Source organism: Staurois parvus, unplaced genomic scaffold (assembly GCF_062004578.1).
Source record: "Staurois parvus isolate SC_StPar_1 unplaced genomic scaffold, SC_StPar_1.0 ptg000845l, whole genome shotgun sequence".
Taxonomy (NCBI): Eukaryota; Metazoa; Chordata; class Amphibia; order Anura; family Ranidae; genus Staurois; species Staurois parvus.
The window spans coordinates 2946103-2969051 of record NW_028318641.1 but is presented as its reverse complement, the minus strand read 5'-3'; the positions used below and the strand labels follow the sequence as shown (position 1 = coordinate 2969051).

Here is a 22949-nt window from a genome sequence, read left to right as displayed (position 1 = left end):
GAGTGGTAGGAAGAGTGGAGGAGTTCAGTAGTTAGCTGAGGGCGGGGTAGGCTTCCCTGAAGAGAGAGGTTTTCAGAGTGCGCCTAAAGGTGAGGAGAGTAGGTGACAGTCTGATGGATTGGGGTAGGGAGTTCCAGAGAATGGGGGAAGTCCTGGAGACGGGCATGGGAGGAGGAGACCAGGGAACTGAGGGGTGGGACTGATGGTGGTGGTGTTGGTCTTGATGGAGAAGTCAGGGGGGGCGCGGGCTGGGGGGAAAACTAGGAGCTCGATTATGGACAGATTTTAGTTTGAGGAAGTGGAGTGACATCCAGTCCGATATGGCGCTCAGTAGGCTTGTGATACGAGCGGAGACTGAAGGGGTGAGGTGAGGGGTGTGTGTATGTATGTGTATATATGTGTGTGTGTGTGTGTGTGTGTGTGTGTGTGTGTGTGTATATATATATACACACACACACACACACACACACACACACTTATCATATATATATATATATATATATATATATATGATAAGTATGTGTGTGTGTATATATATATATATATATATATATATATATATATATATATATATATATATATATATATATATATATATATAATGTGTATGTATGTGTGTGTATGTACATGTATATGTGTGTATATATATATATACAGTCATGGCCGAAATTGTTGGCACCCTTGATATTTTTCCTGAAAATCATGTATTTCTCACGAAACGTATTGCATTAACACATGTTTTGCTATACACATGTTTATTCCCTTTGTGTGTATTGGGACAAAACAAAAAAAGGGAGGAAAGAAAGCAAATTCGACATAATGTCACACAAACCTCCAAAAATGGGCTGGACAAAAGTATTGGCACCCTTTCACAACTGCGGATAAATAAGAATGTTACAAGCATGTGATGCTCCTGTAAACTCACCTGGGGCAAGTAACAGGTGTGGGCAATATAGAAATCACACCTGAAAGCAGATAAAAAGGAGAGACGTTCACTTAACCTTTGCATTGTGTGTCTGTCTGTGCCACACTAAGCATGGACAACAGAAAGAGGAGACGAGAACTGTCTGAGGACCTGAGAACCAAAATTGTGGCAAAATATCAACAATCTCAAGGTTACAAGTCCATCTCCAGAGAACTAGATTTGCCTTTGTCCACAGTGCGCAACATTATCAAGAAGTTTGCAACCCATGGCACTGTAGCTAATCTCCCTGGTCGTGGACGGATGAGGAAAATTGATGAAAGATTGCAACGCAGAATAGTCCGGATGGTGGATAAGCAGCCCCAAACATGTTCCAAAGACATTCAAGCTGTCCTGCAGGCTCAGGGAGCATCAGTGTCAGCGCGAACTATCCGTCGACATTTAAATGAAATGAAACGCTATGGCAGGAGACCCAGGAGGACCCCACTGCTGACACAGAGACATAAAAAAGCAAGACTACAGTTTGCCAAAATGTACTTGAGTAAGCCAAAAGCCTTCTGGGAAAACGTCTTGTGGACAGATGAGACCAAGATAGAGCTTTTCGGTAAAGCACATCATTCTACTGTTTACCGAAAACGGAATGAGGCCTACAAAGAACAAAACACAGTACCTACGGTAAAATATGGTGGAGGTTCAATGATGTTTTGGGGTTGTTTTGCTGCCTCTGGCACTGGGTGCCTTGACTGTGTGCAAGGCATCATGAAATCTGAGGATTACCAAAGGATTTTGGGTCGCACTGTAGGGCCCAGTGTCAGAAAGCTGGGTTTGCGTCCAAGATCCTGGGTCTTCCAGCAGGACAATGACCCCAAACATACGTCAAAAAGCACTCAGAAATGGATGGCAAAGAAGCGCTGGAGAGTTCTGAAGTGGCCAGCAATGAGCCCAGATCTAAATCCCATTGAACACCTGTGGAGAGATCTTAAAATTGCTGTTGGGAAAAGGTGTCCTTCCAATAAGAGAGACCTGGAGCTGTTTGCAAAGGAAGAGTGGTCCAAAATTCCGGGTGAGAGGTGTCAGAAGCTTATTGATGGTTATAGGAAGCGACTGATTTCAGTTATGTTTTCCAAAGGGTGTGCAACCAAATATTAAGTTAAGGGTGCCAATACTTTTGTCCAGCCCATTTTTGGGGTTTTGTGTGACATTATGTCATATTTGCTTTTCTGCCTCTGTTTTATATTTGTTCCAATACATACAAAGGGAATAAACATGTGTATAGCAAAACATGTGTTAATGCAATACCTTTTTTGTGTGAAATACTTGATTTTCAGGAAAAATATCAAGGGTGCCAACAATTTCGGCCATGACTGTATATAGATATATAGTATGTTATATATGTGTGTGTGTGTGTATATATATATATATATATATATATATATATATATATATATATATATATATATATATATATATATATATATATATATATATGCTACAAGGCGGCAGGCAAGCAGTTAACGGCTTACCTGTAGATAAAAAATATCAAAGTGGGTTTATTTCCACATGAAGGGGTGAACAGTGTGCTTAGTTGAGAAAACCTCTCACTCACCCACCCTCTGTCTGTGAAGACTCCTGGGATGTATGTTTTAAAAAAAAAAAAAAAAAAAAAAAAAGTATAAAACAAGTAAATATGATCTGTTTTCCTATCTATTTTGCTATCATTATTTGTCAATGTTGATTAGGAGAGTGAAGCTCCCCTTTAAGAAGGAAGTCCTATGAGCTGCTGTGTTGTCGCTGGCCCCACTCCTGTAGTAATTCCTCCAAAATATCTATCCCCTGCTAAACCGTGTAACTGTATGGAGGATATATTATGTATAAAGCACAGTTACATGATGTATTCAGAAGGGTGACAGCTTTTCTTAGGGATTAGTGCCAGATTGTAAACTAGCGTGCTCTTCATTTGGTTTCTGCTTTTAGACCGACGGAATCAGCGTGCCTATATTCTGCTTTATTTTTATCATGTGCCTCCTTTTTTTTTTTTTTTCCTTTTTCTTTTTTTTTGCCACTGTCTCTTTAATGTGTCACAGTCTGCTGATGATGTCATATTAAGCTAAGTGTTACATTTTACCCCTTATCATGTACCCGCTAAAGTAATTTAGTGCTTGGAAGATTTTCTCCATTTCAATGGGATTTTGTCAGCAACAAAGCTGTGGGGCTGTTAATTGGCTTGTTATTGTATGTGTGAAAACTGGCATGGCTGTGAGTAGAAAGCTTGACAATTTCTCAGCGATGCTTTGGAATCTGACAAGGAGCGGGGTTCTTGTGAAGCAAGTCAAGTATGAGCTTTAGAAAAACTGCATGTTTTGCCGGTTTCTCATTGTTTGTCGTCTTATTCTAAACCACATAATGAGCTGACTAAGCAGGGTTTAGCCTTGTGCTGTCCTAACCTTCTGTTTGTTTTTTTATTTATTTATTTTTGTGTAGCACTGCTATTATTCTGCAGCTCTTTGCTGTAAGGGGGACGAACACGGCATTGATTGGACCATACTGTGATGTAACCACTTAGATGGTACAGAAAGCGTGAGCTAGAAGCATACCTGCTTGGGGAACTGCCTTAATGGTTGGTATGGCATGCCGGATCTTGTTTCATAGAATCTGCAGGATCGTAAGTTGTGCCCACCCTTGGCTCGGAATCTTGCAGGTTACAATTGGGTGTTTAAGCAGCAATGGTAGCAACACATGGTTCAAATTGGTCTTGTTTCCTACCACCTGCAGGCTCTTAGTCTGTGCCCACCCTTGATTCTGAATCTCTTGTAGGGTGTTGTTCGGTGTTTAGGCAAGAATGGTAGCAACACACAGTCTAAAGTGGTTCCTCCATTTTTGAAAAGTCATCTACAGAGCTCTTTCCATTACTGACTAGTAGTATTCCTCTAGCAATTGGGGAGCTACCTTACTGGTTTGTAAGTTATGCTGAACCTTTTTTTCCTAGAATCCACAGGCTTGTAGACTGGCTCATCCTTGGCTCTGAATCTTGTCGGTTATAGTTTGTACTGTGTGTTGCTACCATTGTTGATTAAACACCAAACTATAACCGACAAGATTCAGAGGCATGCTGGATCTGGTTTCTTAACATCTGCAGGCTTGTAGACTACCCATCTTTTATCCTAGGTCTTTGAACTGTATGTTGCTACTATTCTTGCCTAACTATAACCTACAACAAAGTGGTTTCTGCATTCTGAAATGTTTTCTACAGAGCGTTTTCTATTACTGGCTAAAAGCCTACCTGTAGCGCTTGGGGAGCCACCCTTTGTGGTTGGTATGGCAATCTTGATTCTTAAAAGCTACAAGCTCATAGAATGTGCCCACCCTTGATTCTGGGTCTCCTGTAAGTTGTAGTTGGGCATTTAGTCAAGAATGGTAGCAATGCAAAGTCCAAAGTGGTTCCTGCATATTGAAATTACTCCTGCAGAGCTCTTTCCATGACTAGATTTTAAATCTAGTCATCGACTCCGCCCCTTGAAGACGTCAAGTGACGAAACGCGTTGGGCCTGGCCTAGTGGACGTGACGTTGGAACGTTCCTCCCAGCTGTCGGTTGTGTTGATCGCAGTGCAGGAGGTTCATCCCTTGTGGATGTGGCATTTTAGAGGCTGTCATTGCTGGTATCAGCTAGACACCTTCTTTGTGAATGCAATACTTTATTAATAAAATTTTACTGGTTTTAAACGTACTGCACCATCATATCTCTTCTTATTCCTCAAGCTTTGCCCATCTTATTGGAAGATCATTTGCTGCTTAGCTGTTCCATATGTGCTGATTGGATCACTATTGGTTGCTGTTCCTCTACTGGGATATCCTGCAGATCATCGCTCCCAGAGCAAAATGCTATCATGCTGGTTTATAATATAATCAGCATATAGCTCTGGTGAGTGTATTCATTTCATCTGGTGTCGGATTTGCACACGGGTGTTTGTTTTCAAGATTGATATTAAGTTGATATTGGACTATCACTGTTATGGTGGCTGGACTTATGTTTATATTTATGAATTCATTTATTATTTATCCTTGCATGTTTTGTGAATAATTAGCGCACTTTTTATTTGTACAAGATTTTAAATCTTGCTCACTATCTAGTTAAACCCTCTAAATACTTTGTTGAATTCATGGTTTCCATATCATGTGTTGATGACTTCGTTGGTTTAGGATGTTTCTTTGCTATAAACCAGTGGTTCTGGCTGCACAGTAGCCCCTGGGGAAATAAAGGAATGGTTTACATCGCACTACCCATTATTCTTAAATTAGGAATTTGTGATGGAAGTAATCAAAATGTAGTGGTTATACTTCCCCCTTTATGCGGACTGAAATAAAAGCATTGTGGTTCTATTCCATAAATTCTGAATCTTTGGTTTTACTTGCAACAAAATCCATTTTGGTTCTCCGAGATGCCCACTTGTAGCAGTAGCTGTAAGTGAAAGTTGATTGGTAAAATCAGAAAACCTGCAGAAGGTACAATTTGCTTTGAATTACTAGTATATAGGTTCAGTTATTTCTCCTTTTACAGGATGAGTTCTATCTTGCAGCAAAATTTGCTTTTAGTCCTAAACCTTTCCATTTGTGTTAGCCCTCAGCTGGCCATACGGCAATGTTCCTTTTACAAAAATGTTTATTGGAGCGTTCAGTTTTTTTTCATACAGCACAAGACAATTGTATGAAACCTGTAAGCACAAATGCGGATGTGGAGAGAAGAAAAGGTGGGCCAATAGGCCAAATTATATTGAAGACAATTGAAAACAAAATTGTCAATACCATGGCAGCAACTTAAAGTAGATACAACCAGATCATGAGTGCACGAATGCTCAGGAAAAAAAACTTACCTCGTGGGGCCTGCACCTCATGTGTACTAGCACCACTACAACCTAGGGGAGGAGATGGCCCAAGTACCATGTGTTTGACCAGCAGGCAAAAAGCTTAAAGTGTTACTAAACCCAGGACCCTGCATTCACTATATCCGGCCTCCCCGGACCCCGCATTCACTATATCCGCTCTCCCCGGACCCTGCATTCACTATATCCGCTCTCCCCGGACCCTGCATTCACTATATCCGCTCTCCCCGGACCCTGCATTCACTATATCCGCTCTCCCCGGACCCTGCATTCACTATATCCGCTCTCCCCGGACCCTGCATTCACTATATCCGCTCTCCCCGGACCCTGCATTCACTATATCCGCTCTCCACGGACCCTGCATTCACTATATCTGGTCTCCCCGGACCCTGCATTCACTATATCTGGTCTCCCCGGACCCTGCATTCACTATATCTGGTCTCCCCGGACCCTGCATTCACTATATCTGGTCTCCCCGGACCCTGCATTCACTATATCTGGTCTCCCCGGACCCTGCATTCACTATATCCGCTCTCCCCGGACCCCGCATTCACTATATCCGCTCTCCCCGGACCCTGCATTCACTATATCCGCTCTCCCCGGACCCCGCATTCACTATATCCGCTCTCCCCGGACCCTGCATTCACTATATCCGCTCTCCCCGGACCCTGCATTCACTATATCCGCTCTCCCCGGACCCTGCATTCACTATATCCGCTCTCCCCGGACCCTGCATTCACTATATCCGCTCTCCCCGGACCCTGCATTCACTATATCCGCTCTCCCCGGACCCTGCATTCACTATATCTGGTCTCCCACAGTACACAGAGCATGAAAATGCAATTATTTTAGTAAATATAAACTGCTAAATACCTTTTCTCATCAGAAGTTAGAGCAGTCTAGTGACTTCTATCAGTGTCCAGCCCACCACTAGCTAAAGATTGTAGGAGGAGTTTTAATTCTGCTCTATGAGGATGCAAATCCACTAACCTCTGTCTGGACAGTGTTGATTGGCCCTGTGCTAATCACATGCACTCTCCCAAGAAAAAAAAAAAATCCTCTCTAGCAATGCACACCAAACTGAGCATGTGCTTGCCTTCGGTTCAGTCTGGAGATAAGAGGTGGTCGCTTGAAAAAGGGGAGGAACAGAGAAGAAAGGATCAAATGTCCCTTTTACTCAATGCAGAGGATTAACCCTTTAGGTTCCACAGTGAGTATAACAAGCATGATTTACTGCATATACAGACTGATTGTACTGTTGTGGGTTTAGTAACACTTTAACAAGTCACAAAAAAGGAGAGGGACGGTGGAGAAAGTGGAGGAATGAAGGAGGGGGTCAATGGGGTCCCGCAGGATACAACCACATGTCCACAGCTGAAAACAGAGAGCGGTCCAGGTTCAGATTGTCATTATATGTGATCCACGGTTCCCATACCTTAAAAAATGTAGCACGTGTCTTTCAAAATGGGGGTGAGCTTCACATGCACCATAGTCCTCATAAGTTGATGTTCATATAAAGTTCATAGACGCATGCACACATCAATCCGTGATCTCTTCATGAACTGGAACAACCAATTTTCTTATTCAAATACTCGTGCAATTTTTCAATCCTCCGCCAGTGTAAATCGTGTGAGACGCTCCCATGTCACCACACTCACCAGAAATAATTGCCTCTCATTTTGCTGATTGGCTGATTTTTGCAGCTCTTCTCCTTTAAGGGCACCAGATCAGCTCCCCATAATCTCTATTTTTTGCTAGGACTCAGGTGAAAAATGTAGCCCACATCGCGTAATCCCGTATTTAGACCCAAGGATAGAAACACTCACAGAAAGGGCTTTATATATTGCCCATCCATATATTAAGACATCAGATATGCCCAGATTAGTGTAGCCAGCCAACTGGTCGTCTCACCACACTCGCCCATCAAACTATGTGCGCATGGCGCCTGCAGGGCTGCTGATAGAAACCACAGGACCCCATACAGCCAACCTGACAGGCCCCCCCCCCCCAAAAAAAACCCCAAAACAAATAGAGTCTGCTATACTTCAGTTATGAACACAGTGAGTGATTGGTACTGATCACTCATTGTGTTCATTCAGGAAAGGAGGGCCTAGTAAATGTGACATATTTACTGGACCTTTTCTCCACTCTCCATCCTGAAGTATTCTATTGTATGCTTGCAGCTGCCAGTGCGAAGGAGAGGAGGGAAGCGCTGGCAGCAATGCAGGTGAGGGAGCAAACGGGGGCCTGGGCAGCAGGAGGAAATGTATGGTGCACAGGGAGGGGGATGGGGGGGAAGGGAAGCAATTACTGGAACCCATCCCTGTATGGCTCTCTCTGCAGCAGCTGAAAGCCAGCGGTAGCTTTCAGCTGCTGCTGCAAAGAGACATACATGGGATCGGTTCCAGTGATTACCCCCCTGCTATGCCAACCATCCTCCTGCCCACATCTGATTCACCCAGCTTCCTGGGCCCTGGACTGGACTGGTGGTACCTCCTTATCCACGGCCCTGGTCATCTGCCAACACTTCTGGTCTGGCGTCACTACAGTGTCGTGTTTTGTTACTTCCAACTTCATTTGTAGGATATATTACGTTTGGTTGTGCTACCAGAGAGTACATGAATTGGTTATATCCTTCTTTTTTTTAATTACATTATTTTGAATATTTTATTGTGGCAGCATTTTTCCACCATATTAGTGTTTGTTTTATTGATTTCTTTTTTCCTAAGCACGGGGCATTGAGAGGTTGTAGATTAGGAGACTGCTGTGTCACCAGGCCTTGGCCAGTGTTTGATGGGCCACCAGGAAGACGAAGCCCACCAATCTGTGCTGGTTTTTAGACCCATGATAGGCTGATGTAGCAGAGCTTCCCATGTATTGCAAGCCAAGGATAGGTTCAGTACAGTTGTGATCATCACATATACAGAAAATGTATATTATATAGGGCACGCTTGTTGGAGCCCAACCTCTGTAGCTGTAGGATAAAGGTGCCAGATGGATATCAGGGATGGATGGATGGATGGATGGATGGGAGCAGTAACACTGAGGCAGCTCTTCTTAGAGTGGAAGCAAGGCTCTAATGCAGTAACAAGAAAAAGAGAGGAAGGCGCCTCTAAGTGCAGTATTGACAATTTATTTAGTAAACAATGGATAAATTGCACTTACAAGATAAACGGTTAAAAAGACTCATCGTGTGGTAATTAGATCCAGGTGGGACATCCAGCAGCAATGATGTCTGAAGAAGGAGCTTATTGAGCATGCTCCGAAATGCATTACCGCCCCCTTCACCTGCTACATCTGACTCTGCTCTCCAAGCTTCATTTTTGATGCACAGGCACATCCTGGACTCTACTTCCTGATCCTGTAGACATAGCTTGCTCCTGGACGGCTGGATATCCCACCTGGATCTAATTACCACACGATGAGTCTTTTTAACCGTTTATCTTGTAAGTGCAATTTATCCATTGTTTACTAAATAAATTGTCCATACTGCACTTAGAGGCGCCTTCCTCTCTTTTTATCATCACTTATACAGTATCTCACAGAAGTGAGTCCACCCCTCACATTTTTGTAAATATTTTATTATATCTTTTCATGTGACAACACTGAAGAAATGACACTTTGCTACAATGTGACGTAGTCAGTGTACAGCTTGTAAATTTGATAACGACCCCAAACACACCTCCAAGACAACCACTGCCTTGCTAAAGATGCTGAGGGTAAAGGTGATGGACTGGCAAAGCATGTCTCCAGACCTAAACCCTATTGAGCATCTGTGGGGCGTCCTCAAACGGGAAGTTGAGGAGCGCAAGGTCTCTAACATCCACCAACTCCGTGATGTTGTCATGGAGGAGTGGAAGAGGAATCCAGTGGCAGCCTGTGAAGCTCTGGTGAACTCCATGCCCAAGAGGGTTAAGACTGTGCTGGAAAATAATAGCGGCCACACAAAATATTGACACTTTGGGCCAAATTTCGACATTGTCACGTAGGGGTGGACTCACTTTTGTTGCCAGCGGTTTAGACATTAATGGCGGTGTGTTATTTTGAGGGGACCGCAAATTTACATGTTTACAAGCTGTACACTGACTATGTCACATTGTAGCAAAGTGTCATTTCTTCAGTGTTGTCACATGAAAAGAAAAAATAAAATATTTACAAAAATGTGAGGGGTGGACTGACTTCTGTGAGATACTGTGTATGTGATCACAACTGTACTGAACCTATCCTTGGCTTGTAATCCATAGGAAGCTCTGCTACATCAGCCTATCGATGTAGCTGGGGGCAGTGTTGTGGATGGCTTTGTATGCTGTGGTTAGTATTTTGAATTTTATACGTTGGGTTAGTGGAAGCCACTGAAGGGATTGGCAGAGAGGGGCAGCAGTCGCTGATCGGTTGGTAAGGTGTATGAGTCTAGCAGCAGCATTCATAATAGACTGTAGGGGGGAACTCCTGTGTAACAGTAGACCAGTGAGGAGGGAGTTTCAGTAATCAAGGCGGGATAAAACCGAGGCGTGGATAAGTTGTTTTGTGGTGTATGCTTGGTCAGTCCATCACCTTTACCCTCAGCTTTTTAAGGCACTGCCTTAACCCTCTTGGGCATGGAGTTCACCAGAGCTTCACAGGTTGCCCCTGGAGTCCTCTTCCACTCCTCCATGACCACATCATGGAGCTGGTTGATGTTAGAGACCTTGCGCTCCTCCACCTTCTGTTTTGAGGAAGCCCCACAGATGGTCAATAGGATTTAGGTCTGGAGACATGCTTGACCAGTCCATCGCCTTTACCCTCAGCTTTTTAAGGCACTGCCTTAACCCTCTTGGGCATGGAGTTCACCAGAGCTTCACAGGTTGCCACTGGAGTCCTCTTCCACTCCTCCATGACCACATCATGGAGTCGGTTGATGTAAGAGACCTTGCGCTCCTCTACCTTCCATTTGAGGATGCCCCACAGATACTCAATAGGGTTTAGGTCTGGAGACATGCTTGGCCAGTCCATCACCTTTACCCTCAGCTTCTTTAGCAAGGCAGTGGTCGTCTTGTAGGTATGTTTGGGGTCGTTATCAAATTTACATGTTATACAAGCTGTACACTCACTACGTCACATTGTAGCAAAGTGTCATTTCTTCAATGTTGTCACATGAAAAGATAGAATCAAATATTTACAAAAATGTGAGGCGTGGACTCACGTCTGGGCAGGGGCGGACTGACAACTCATGGGGCCCCCGGGCAATAGGGGATCATGGGGCCCCTGTGTCCTTGCCCAAACCCAAAAAAGCCTATGAAAAAGGTGCCAGGGGCATCTCATGGGGCCCCCTACTGACCCCGGGCCCTCGGGCAGTGCCCGAGTTTCCAAATGGTCAGTCCACCCCTGCTTCTGGGAGATACTATACTTGGGTCCAATAGTGGATCACCTTGGAGCAAGTGGCCATACAACAATGTTCAGGGTGCACCACACAGTGTGCCACTGACAACAGGTTCAATTTTTTTTTTTTTTTTCTTTAAGTCCGCAAACGTGCAACTATAACGAAAAAACCCGTAAGTGTTCACAAAAAAAGTGTAAGTGTAAAACACCACACGAAAAAGTGCACTTAGAGGTGTGCTTTGTCCTTCCCCCAAAGGGAATGGACCACTACCCTGATCCCCCGGGGCACGAAGCTCCTGACAGGGACAAGGTTCCTATTTGGTCCTCCTGGCCAAAAGGCCTGGTGGACCACCGTTCCTTGTGTCCAGCCGAAGCCAGACACCCAGTACTTGGTCAGGGGGCTCTCCCGAAGAGAAAACCCCCTAGGGACAGGGGAGGAAGGAACCAAAAGGCCACACATCCTCCCCCTAGACTTCAGGGCAAGCCCGAGGACCCACACCCTCCATCCTGTGGAAAACGCACACAAAAGTAAGAAAAAGTGACAAAACGTGGGAGTGATAATAAATTAAATAAATAAATAAAATAAAAAAGTGGCCGTGCCAAATTGTGCACAGACCAGGCCCTGAGGCCTGTAGCAAAAATTGCCCTGGTCCTAGCCAAAAGGCCTGGTCCTAAGGGCGCTTGTGCAAAAAGCTGTTGTCAGTGGCACACTGTGAAAAACAGTGACCTTGTGCCATCTTCACACTGTGGGGTCCCACACCCAGGTGTTACTAGTGGCACCCCTGAGGGCGTCTACTCAGGGGGCACTGGTTTGCGGACTTTCTGCCTTCCCGACCCCTGGCCAGACAAGGTAGATCCGTCCAAATCAGGAGGTACTGGGTCCTTCCGGTCTTCTCGGGGGAATTACTCACGGGCCCCAGCTTCTACTCGTGGGTACCACGCTTTCTGTCCCCCCCGGTCCTAGCTTCCAGACCCCCATCATACCAGTGAGGGTACTATACAACAGCCATCCCCGCAAAGCTAGAATGATGGGGAGCACCCCCACTGGACACTGATAAGAAGAGATACTACACTTGATCTTCGCCAAAAGGCCGAGAACTGACAACCGGTTCAATGTAGAACATGAAGCAGTCTTGGAGAAACCTAGCCGGGTGATTTGCATAGTTTATAGCCATGCTCTTTGCTGATCCTCTGGCACGAGATGACACGGTGAGGTCACCAGGCCCTGGAAATGGGAGAATGAGTTTGCCGTCTGATGCGCTCAAACAGTTAAGACAAGTGCGATGTAGGAATAAATTCTCCCCAGACACCGGCCACATGTCTCCCGCAGCTTTACATCTGCTTACAGTCTGCTAAACATCAGACACTTTGCATGATAAATAATTCTGAGCAGCAACATGCAAATGAGCTGATGAAGGATGTCACTTTTCGCTTCCTGCTTCTACTTTGGGGCTACCTCAAAGCATCGTCCTATGAAGGGAGGCAAAGTCACAGAGCTAGCTTCAGGTACCTCCAGCTGTGATCAGGCCCAGATTTCTCAATAGTCAGCGGCACTACTTGCAGTAAAATCCAGATTGATGACTGTTACCCAGATGCATGCTTATGAACGAGAATGTAGGTCACAGCTTTGTTTCCTCTGGTCAACAAGTGCCACACAGTTTTATCCAAGATTCATCTCACATGCATGTTATGAATAAGTAATAATGTCTCATTGTTTTTGTTGCTGAAAGAATTTTTTTTTTTTTGGCTTTAATTTTCAGTATGACTTTAGTTAAAAGTAGAAGGATTGGCACAGCAGGCCCTGTGGCAGCTTTTAATTTGTTCTTTGTAGGGATACATGCAAGTGTTTATTGCTGCCTATTGTTTTTTATGCCTGCATTCAGTTTCTTTTCAATATGCCGGTAATTGCTTTTAACTTGTTCCTATTCTAGTTTTTTTTAACCTGCTGTCTCGCTCTCTTTATTCTGGAATTTCATGTGCTGTAGCTATATTAATGTACGACGTTCAGGGAGGGCACAAAGTAGAATTCAGGAGCAAGACCCAGGAGAAGTTGGGATATATGCAACTGCATTAGCACAAGCAAAGCCCAACTTTCGACACAACGAAAAAAAAAAACCCCAAACCACTCTGGCAGTGAGGATCCCCCCTTTGCACCGGTTGGTTGAAGAAGAGGCTGTATTATTTACCTTCTCCTTGCTCCAGTAGGCTCGCAAAAGCCTTGCAACCAATCTGCCACGGCCTCCACTGTAAGCTGCTCCTGGCCGCGGTCGCACTCCTGCCTCTACCACATACAGCACAGGGTAATACCCATACACTGTACGTGATTCCGAGACTTCACCCACATCCCAGACCTTCGGAAAAAGGAGAACCGTACCGGAGCGGGGAGTCAGTAAGTAATAGAAATTTTGCAACCCTCTAGACTTAACAAGAATTTAACCCTTGCAGTGCTGCAGGGGGCTTGTTTTATGGACCTTTCTTGTCCTAAGAAACCATGAAGTCAAGGCCAATACATTAAAGATTGTGCCTTGTGCATTTTTGAAGCTGCTGCTAGGGGCATTAGGCGGTTTTTTTTTTTTTTGTTTTTTTTTTACTGCCTCTAAACACCCCTGCATATGGTCCTGTGTTTCCAAGCACACATAGGGTTTTAGCAACATTTTGTGGCAGGAGAGCTTAGTGGTAAAAAAAAAAAAAACCCAAAACACTGCCAGGGCATCCCTGAGCAGCGGCATTTTGACGCGCTTAAACATGTGCAAACGAGTCTAAATGCTAGACACGTTTAGCGCTTGAGCATTAATTTAATTGGCCAGAATAATTTATTCTGCCCATTGAAATAAATTAATGCCCAAATGCGGGTAAACTCGGTACAACATTTTACAAGGTTCATTCTGGCTTCTAGGGGAGTTAAAATGAAAGGTTGGTGTGTATGAGGCCTTAACTCCGTGTGTTGCGTCATCTGATTTTGAATGGGATGATGTCTGTTGGTAGTAACAAACACCTAGCTGATGGGTCACCAGTGTTTGATCATTTTAGTTTGGATGTTTTTCTGCTGTTGGGTTTGCAGACATTGGGTCATTGTATTTTTGCACTCCTGTCTGACAGCGATCTTGTCCTGAACCTGGTTTGGTATCTTCCTTCTGGCTTAGATATGAGGTCAGATTGCAAGGTCTGTGCTGGTTAATATGCGTCATGTTGATTATAAGTGTAAAACTGTCTGAACCATGTTTTTGACACACATATATATATATATATATATATATATAACGCATAGGCAATCTAAGGCACACAGGTCATGGAGGGCATACAAAGTCATTTTCACTCAGTAGATTGTAATGTGGAACTGCCGAGTCCTTGCTACCTGCAAACATCACACTACTGCCAAAGACTGTAACTGACTGTTTACTAGGCTGTTAACTACAAAGTCTGGTCTGCCTCTCTGCATCCACGAAGAATAAGGGCTGATCCAAGGTCTGAATGTGCGGGACTTGGACTGATCCATGGTCTGAATGTGCAAGAATTGGGGCTGATTCAAGTGATCTGAATGGGCAGGACTTGGGGCTGATTCAAGGTCTGAATGTGCTGGAACTGGGGCTGATCTGAGCTTTGAAGGTGCCGGAACTGGAGCTGATCAGAACTCTGAAGGTGCAGGAATTGGGGCTGATCGAAGCTCAGATCAGCCCCAATTCCTGCACCTTCAGAGCTCCGATCAGCTCCAGTTCCAGCACATTCAGACCTCGGATCGGCCCCAATTCCTGCACCTTCAAAGCTCAGAAGGTGCAGGAATTGGGGCTGATCTGAGGTCTGAATGTGCTGGAATTGGAGTTGATCGGAGCGCTGAAGGTGCTGGAATTGAAGCTGATCGGAGCTCTGAAGGTGCTGGAATCGAATCTGATTGGAGCACTGAAGGTGCTGGAATCGAAGCTGATTGGAGCTCTGAAGGTGCTGGAATTGAAGCTGATCGGAGCTCAGAAGGTGCAGGAATTGGGGCTGATCTGAGGTCTGAATGTGCTGGAATTGGAGTTGATCGGAGCGCTGAAGGTGCTGGAATTGAAGCTGATTGGAGCACTGAAGGTGCTGGAATTGAAGCTGATTGGAGCACTGAAGGTGCTGGAATTGAAGCTGATTGGAGCACTGAAGGTGCTGGAATTGAAGCTGATTGGAGCACTGAAGGTGCTGGAATTGAAGCTGATTGGAGCACTGAAGGTGCTGGAATTGAAGCTGATTGGAGCTCTGAAGGTGCTGGAATTGAAGCTGATCGGAGCTCTGAAGGTGCTGGAATTGAAGCTGATTGGAGCTCTGAAGGTGCTGGAATTGAAGCTGATTGGAGCTCTGAAGGTGCAAAAATTGGGGCCGTCCCGGGGGCCGGAGGTGCAATAATTGGGGCTGACCCGAGGGCCAGAGGTGCAATAATTGGGGCTGACCTGAGGGCCAGAGGTGCAATAATTGGGGCTGATCTTTGATCTACTATGAGCTATTGAACAGTGGCATGCTGGTTGTCTAATGCTCGTACATTTGGCACTTAATGTGGGAAAGGTTTGCCGACCCCTCATAAAGAGTGTTTTTCACTGCATTGCCACTGCAAACCCAGGTTATCCTATGGGCATAGTTCACACCATTACAGTGCAGTGACAAAAAAGTACAGCAAGCTACATTTTTCCGCAAATGCATGTAACCATGCGCAAACACCGCAACAAATTGCAGTGCACAAAAAAAGCCCAAAGAAAGAAGTAACCTCAAAGGGCAAATGTTTAGGGAAAAACCCATTGAAAACACATGTGCATAAAAACGTGCGTCAAATGCATGACTATGTTCAAGCAAAAATGCGCAGTTTTTGGTGTGAATGGTCCCCAAAACTTCCATATAGACTTTAAAGGGCTTTTAATTATGCAGGATTGGCCTCAACAAGCTCTATAGAATATTCTGTTTAATTCAAGCCACAAGATATGTTGCTGGCTGGCTGATTTCTCCTGCACATGGGGGGAAAAGTGTGTGTGTGTGTGTGTGTGTATATATGTGTGTGTATGTGTATATGTGTGTATGTATATGTGTGTGTATGTATGTACGTATATATGTATATGTGTGTGTGTATATATATATTATTTTTAAAATACATTTCAAATATACTGTACGTCTTTAAAAATACAAATCTACATTTTTGGAATGCATTTACAAATATATGTAAAAGAATCTGAAGAATTAGATTTAAAAAATATATATTTTTAAATATATTCTTCAGATTTTTTTTTAACATATAAAAAAATTCATTTTAACAAAAATTATTATGTTAAAAAAAATTTGAATATACTTAAAAATATATATATTTTTTTAAATCTATTCTTCAGATTTTTTTTTAACATACAAAAGTCATTTTCGATGCATTCCACAAATGTAGATTTGTATTTTCAAAGACGTACAGTATATTTGAAATGTATTTTTAAAAATTTTCAATACATTTTGTAATAAAAACGCATTTCAACATGATAGAGATATCTCTCTCTCTCTCTCTCTCTCTCTCTCTCTCTCTCTCTCTCTCAAAATTGTAGCATTTCAAATAAATGTCAGTATATTTGGGAAGTATATTTTTTCAATATATTTTTCTTCCATATGGGAATACAACCACTTAAACTGCATATATAAAGCATCCAGAGGTATGAGTTATATAGTATCTACCATTACCAAATGCATGAATTACAGAAGTGGGCTTCTTCATGCCACTGTAAAGAGCAATCTACTTAGGGCAGCTTTACTCTCCAATCAGATTTCAGTTTACAGAAGTCAGTGAAGGGCACGTTATCGCGGTTCCAGTGAGTCACTTTACTCTTTTCCTTATGAAATAAGCACAATATTGTTACAAAGTTCTCATTGTGACAGTTTCTGTTTATATTCCAAACAGATTCTTCATTATTATTTGTGTATCTTCACAACTTGTTTGCTTAACATGTCCCTGTTGTTCTTTCAGGTTTTTGGCCAAGAAATTAAAGCCTGGGGCTGCAAGGAAAAGCAATTACAGAAAGCTGCTGACCATGCGTTAGTATTCGGGAGACTGCCATCTTTGGATTGTAACTTTTATTCTGGATTGTAAAAGGGAAAGGAAGTGACAATGGGGCGGAAGAAGATACAGATTACTCGGATAATGGATGAACGGAATAGACAGGTACTGAATGCAAAACACATTGCTGTGTGGATGTCTTTGGCTGGCTGTGGTCGGAGAGTCTTCTCCTTTTTTTTTTTTTTTTGCTGGTTGCATGGATGTTAAGTACAGTTATGATTTGAGACGATGCAGAAATTTTTATGTTAGCCAAACGGACTTCTTAGTCAAAGGGTCAGCTGAAATTTGACATTTACTGGCTGTCAATTTGCTTGATTACACATATTGCACACTCAGGGGCTGGGAGACTTCTTGAAGTCAGGCATTTGGCAGGCCAGCAGCTGTCAGTCTTCAGGTGACCTCTGACCCTCATGTTTCCTTAGCAATCCCAGTTCCCATATTTTTCAATTTTTTCACAAGTTTCTTTTTATTGAAGTCATTTAAAAAAAAAAAAATATTACTGTCAAGCAGGGTTTTTATACCAGTAGAGATCCTAGTGGTCTGTTCTGTCATAAACGCCTCTCCCGACCTGTCAGCAGTAATGTCATCCGAGCTGCGTATGCACAGCTCAGACCACATTTACGGCACTCTCTCTGTATTGCGATTTAACTACCGTGCGAACGCATGAGAGTGACATCATTGTGGCGCAGCAGAAGAGACAGAACCCGGAAGGATGATGTCAAGGTCCTACCTTTTCCAGAGATTGTGCGGCTTCATGCACTGGCGTCCATCTTGGGTTTCTGCAGAGCATGGTGGGAGTCTTTTATGCCTTCAGGTCTCTGAGGTCCATCCCCCAGAGGGGTGTGGCTGAGTACATATAAGCCTGTGATCCGCACATGCTCTTTGCACTTGTCTTTGTGTTGCTACAGCTCTGTGTATACGCTCGTGACTCTTCTGGTATCTGACTTGGCTTGTGACTAGACCCTTCTCTGTGTTTTCCTTTTGATCTGACCTTCCGTTGCTGAACCCGGCCCGTGACCTGTGATTCTTGTCTACTGGTCTGTACCGTTTTGTCCCGTTGTTGTCGACCCGGCCTGCCTGACTACGCTATTGTCATTTCCTACCAGCTACATGCCATTGGCAGCGGCCATTACCGCAGCCGGGGTGTCTCGGGGGCCGCGACCTCGTTCCTGGCTGCGTCAAGTCCATCCCCACCATCAGGGGCCCTGGTGAAGGACAGCCTGGGACTTAGACTCTGCGCCCTGAGGGACTTCGGTCTGTTGGTGGTGGTTGTCGTCAGTCAGTGCATTACCCTGCCACTAGGCCTACCTGTCCGTTCCACAGCCCTGCCCTGACAGATGATCAGGCAAAGATGAAAGCGCCTTGGACCAGCGGGAGCGGTGAATGCGCAATGCTGGAAGGCTCCCTTTCAGAAGCAAGTCTGCCATAATGGACTAGTATGTGATGCATACTAGGCCATTATGGCATAAACCTGCAGGGGGGCCATTTAAAATTGCAGAGTTTTTAGTACTGATGTCAATTTTATTTATTTTTTTTTCTCATTTGCTATCACGAGGGGTATAAGCACCCTATGTGATGTCATAGTGCAGGTAACAGGTTCTCTTGAAGTAGACATCAGGGGTCTGTTAGACCACTGATGTCATCTGTACACTCTGTAGAAACAGATTGGCACCTTTTCCCCAGGACATGAAGTGCAAAGCAACCCGAAACCACGTTTTCACCAACATGCTTTACAGTTGGTATGGGATTGTGCTGTCTTCAGTTTGTGCTGAACTTGTCCACTATTTCTGTAGTGATATTTACAAAGTTATATAATTTATTCTGGTTGACTAATTAGTCTATTCAGTTCAAACAATTCTGTCTTTGCTTGTCCACTGCACATTGTTCTAAGAAGCCTTTGCTTATGTGTTCAAAAGTAGTCTTGTGATAATGTTGTTTATGGACAGAAAAGGCTTTTTCCTGGCACACCTCCCTGCTCATGCAGGTTCAATCGATGCGTTCTCTTTCTGATTGTAGATCAATGCACTGTGACTCCAATTCTGGCAAGAGTTGCCTGCAGATCCCATGATGACGTTTTGGATACTTATTTCAGCACCAAGCGGCTGAATGTGCTGTACCGGCCAGTCCTGGAAAACATAGCAGTCACTTGTAATCTATGCCATTTGCACATAATTTCCTTACAGTGGAATGACTGATTTTTAATGGCTTGGCAATCTTTCCAAATCACTTGTCACTCTTTTGGGTATTCATAACCCCCTTTCTGAGGACTTTAACCACCTGCCTACCGGGCACTTATACCCCCTTCCTGTCCAGGCCAATTTTCAGCTTTCAGTGCTGTCGCACTTTGAATGACAATTGCGCGGTCATGCAACACTGTACCCATATGAAATTTTTTTTTGAGACAGAGCTTTCTTTTGGTGGTATTTTTTCACCTCTGGGTTTTTATTTTTTGCTAAACAAACCAAAAACAACTGAAAATTGTTTTTAAAAAAAGTTTTTGTTAGTTTTTGTTTTAAAATTTTGTAAATAAGTGATTTTTCTCCTTCACTGATATGCACTAATGAGGCTGCAGTGATGGGCACTGATTGGTGGCACTGATGAGGAGGCACTAGTAGGTGGCACTGAAAGGCAGCACTCATGGCACTGATAGGCAGTACTGACTGGCACTGATAGATGGCACTGTTGGGGGGCACTGATAGGCAGTACTGATGGGCACTGATAGGCAGTACTGATGGGCACTGATAGGCAGTACTGATGGGCACTGATAGGTGGCACTGTTGGGGGGCACTGATAGGTGGCACTGTTGGGGGGCACTGATAGGCAGTACTGATGGGCACTGATAGGCAGCACTAATGCACACTGATATCACTGACTGGCACTGATAGGCGGCACTGTTGGCAGCACTGATAGGCGGCACTGACTGGCATTGATAGGTGGCACTGACTGGCACTGATAGGTGACACTGAAAGGCAGCTCAGATGAGCACTGATGTGGCATTGATGTGCACTGGTAGGCACTGATATGTGGCATTGATGTGGCACTGATGGGCACTGACAGCTTTCATTGATGGACACTGACAGTTGGCACTACTGGGGCTACACTGATCATCAGGGCACACTGATCATCCGTGCCCTGATGATCAGTGTACATGTCCCCTCCGAAGAATGCCGATTACCGGCTCTCCTCACGAGCTGTCAGCGTGACAGCTCGTGAGGAGAGAAATGCCGATAACCGACATTACCCTATTTACATAAGATCAGCTGTGATTGGACACAGCTGATCACATGACCGAGCCGAAATCTTCGGCTCTTTCTGTTGATTTGTGATCCGCTGTGTCCTGGGGACACAGCACAATGCCGATCGCCACGCTAGGCTCTCCCAGAGCCGCGCATGCGCGGTTAGAATGGGACGATGTCATATGACGTCCTCCCAGAACGAGAGAACCGCCTTGCGGGCGGGAGGTGGTTAAAGTGGTTCTAAAGGCTCAAGGTCTTTTACCTTCATGTATTCTATACATGACGGTAAAAAACCTTCTTTGTGCAGCATCCCCAGCCCCACCAAATACTCACCTAAGCCCCCCCGAATACTCGCCTAAGCCCCCTCAGAATCCAGCGATGAGCACTGGAGTCTTAGCTATCCCAGGCTCCCTCTTCTCATTGGTGGAGACAGAAGCGGGAGCCATTGGCTCCCACCACTGTCAATCATAGCCAGTGAGCCAATGAGAAGAGAGAGGGGGCAGGGCCGAGCCACGGCTCCGTGTGTGAATGGGCAGATGGAGCAGCGGTGCCCCCTTAGCAAGCTGCTTTCTGTGGTGACACCCGACAGAAGGCAGAAGCTAGGAGAGCCTGCGGGAGACCGAAGAAGAGGAGGATCCTATCTGCTCTGTGCAAAACCACTGCATACAGCAGGTAAGTGTAGACGTCAATTTATGCAGCACTTTACATATATATTGTACATTCACATCAGTCCCTAACCCTCAAGGGGTGTACAATCTAAGGTCCCTAACTTACATTCATACATACACATACTAGGGACAATTTAGACAGGAGCCAATTCACCTACCAGCAAGTCTTTGGAGTGTGGGAGGAAATTGGTGTACCTGGAGGAAACCCACGCAGGCACAGGGAGAACATGCAAACTCCAGGCAGGTGGTGCTGTGTTTGGGATTCGAACCAACGACCCGAGTACTGCCAGGAGGAAATGCTAACCATTTAGCTGCCCTAGTATTTATTTTTCTTAACAAAAAAACCTTTTAGATGATGTAAGTGCAGGCATCATCCTGGTGTAACTGCTGGAACTCGAAGCAGTTACATATAATATCCTACGGGTGGGAAGTGGTTAATGTGTTAATTCACGTATATCACGTCTCCTAGATTGTAAGCTCCCAGGATCAGGGCCCTCCTATCCCTCTTGTATTGAACAGTATTGTTGCTGTATTGTCTCCCGTTATATTGTAAAGCGCTGAGCAAACTGTTGGCGCTATATAAATCCTGTATAATAATAATATATAAATCCTGTATAATAATAATATATAAATCCTGTATAATAATATATAAATCCTGTATAATAATAATATATAAATCCTGTATAATAATATATAAATCCTGTATTATAATATATAAATCCTGTATAATAATAATATCTGTAGGCACAGTTTTCCTGCTCAAATACGTTATTAAAAATCTATATTTTTCATCAAATTCAAACTCCTAACCCTGACCTACAAAGCCGTTCACAACACTGCCCCTGACTACCTCACCAACCTGATCCCCAAGTACCACCCTACCCGTACCCTTCGCTCCTCACAGGACCTCCTTCTATCCTGCTCCCTGGTCTCCTCCTCCCACGCACGACTGCAGGACTTCTCCAGGTCCTCCCCCATCCTCTGGAACTCACTACCCCAATCCATCAGACTGTCGCCTTCCCTATTCACATTCAGGCGCTCCCTCAAAACCCATCTCTTCAGGGAAGCCTACCCCACCCTCACCTAACGGCCATCCTCCCTCATTCCTCCCACCACTTCATCCCCTTCAGCCACTTCCTACTGTACCTTTACCCCCTCCCACCTAGATTGTAAGCTCGTAAGAGTAGGGCCCTCTTACCCCTCGTACGTTGTTTGTTGTTGTTGTACTGTGCCATGTGTTGTCCCCCCTATTGTACAGCGCTGAGCAAACCCTTTGGCGCTATATAAACTCGCAGTAATAATAATAATAATAATATATTTTCCATGGTAGTTTACGTAACCTTAACATGACTGTATCTCCAATCTGAATTTTATAGGATCTCTTTAGGCATACCATAATGTTTTTGGAAGTGGGTACAACCTCTTGTTACATGACACTGAGGGGATTCCTATCTTACGTTTGAAAGAAGTCTCCTCATTAGGAGATCTCTCCTCACCTCTTGATCTGGGGATAACTCGAAAGGTGGGAGTACACGATTAGAAAATCGACCAATCGGTCATCCACCGACCGAGAGGCGTTCGTTCTTTGGTTGAAATCGTGGCCCACATTAACCAATCTAAAAAAAATTGTCGGGCAATACGTAATGTTGACGTCTTCCGTACAAGTGGAAGTGACGCGGTGTGCGTGTGACCTTGTAGCCACTTCTGCCCAGAACGATCGATATACACAACAATGACCAGCAATGAATATAATATTGTTTATTACATGACCTATATACATAAATAGTGATACATAAAATATAATCTGCAGAATTCTGGTTTCATTATCTCATTGGGCCGAT

At 44.3% G+C, this 22949-nt stretch overlaps 1 protein-coding gene across 8 annotated transcripts in view; it reads left to right on the top strand.

Annotated features, from left to right (window-relative positions):
* Positions 1-22949, top strand: part of MEF2A (myocyte enhancer factor 2A) — a 302264-nt gene that overhangs the window by 132785 nt on the left and 146530 nt on the right. For all 8 annotated transcript variants that reach the window (XM_089655538.1, XM_089655541.1, XM_089655542.1 and 5 more), the window contains exon 2: positions 17115-17309. In XM_089655538.1, coding sequence (XP_089511664.1) covers positions 17256-17309 — 54 coding nt within the window. In that variant the 5' untranslated portion in view covers positions 17115-17255. The remainder of the gene's footprint in view (positions 1-17114; positions 17310-22949) is intronic.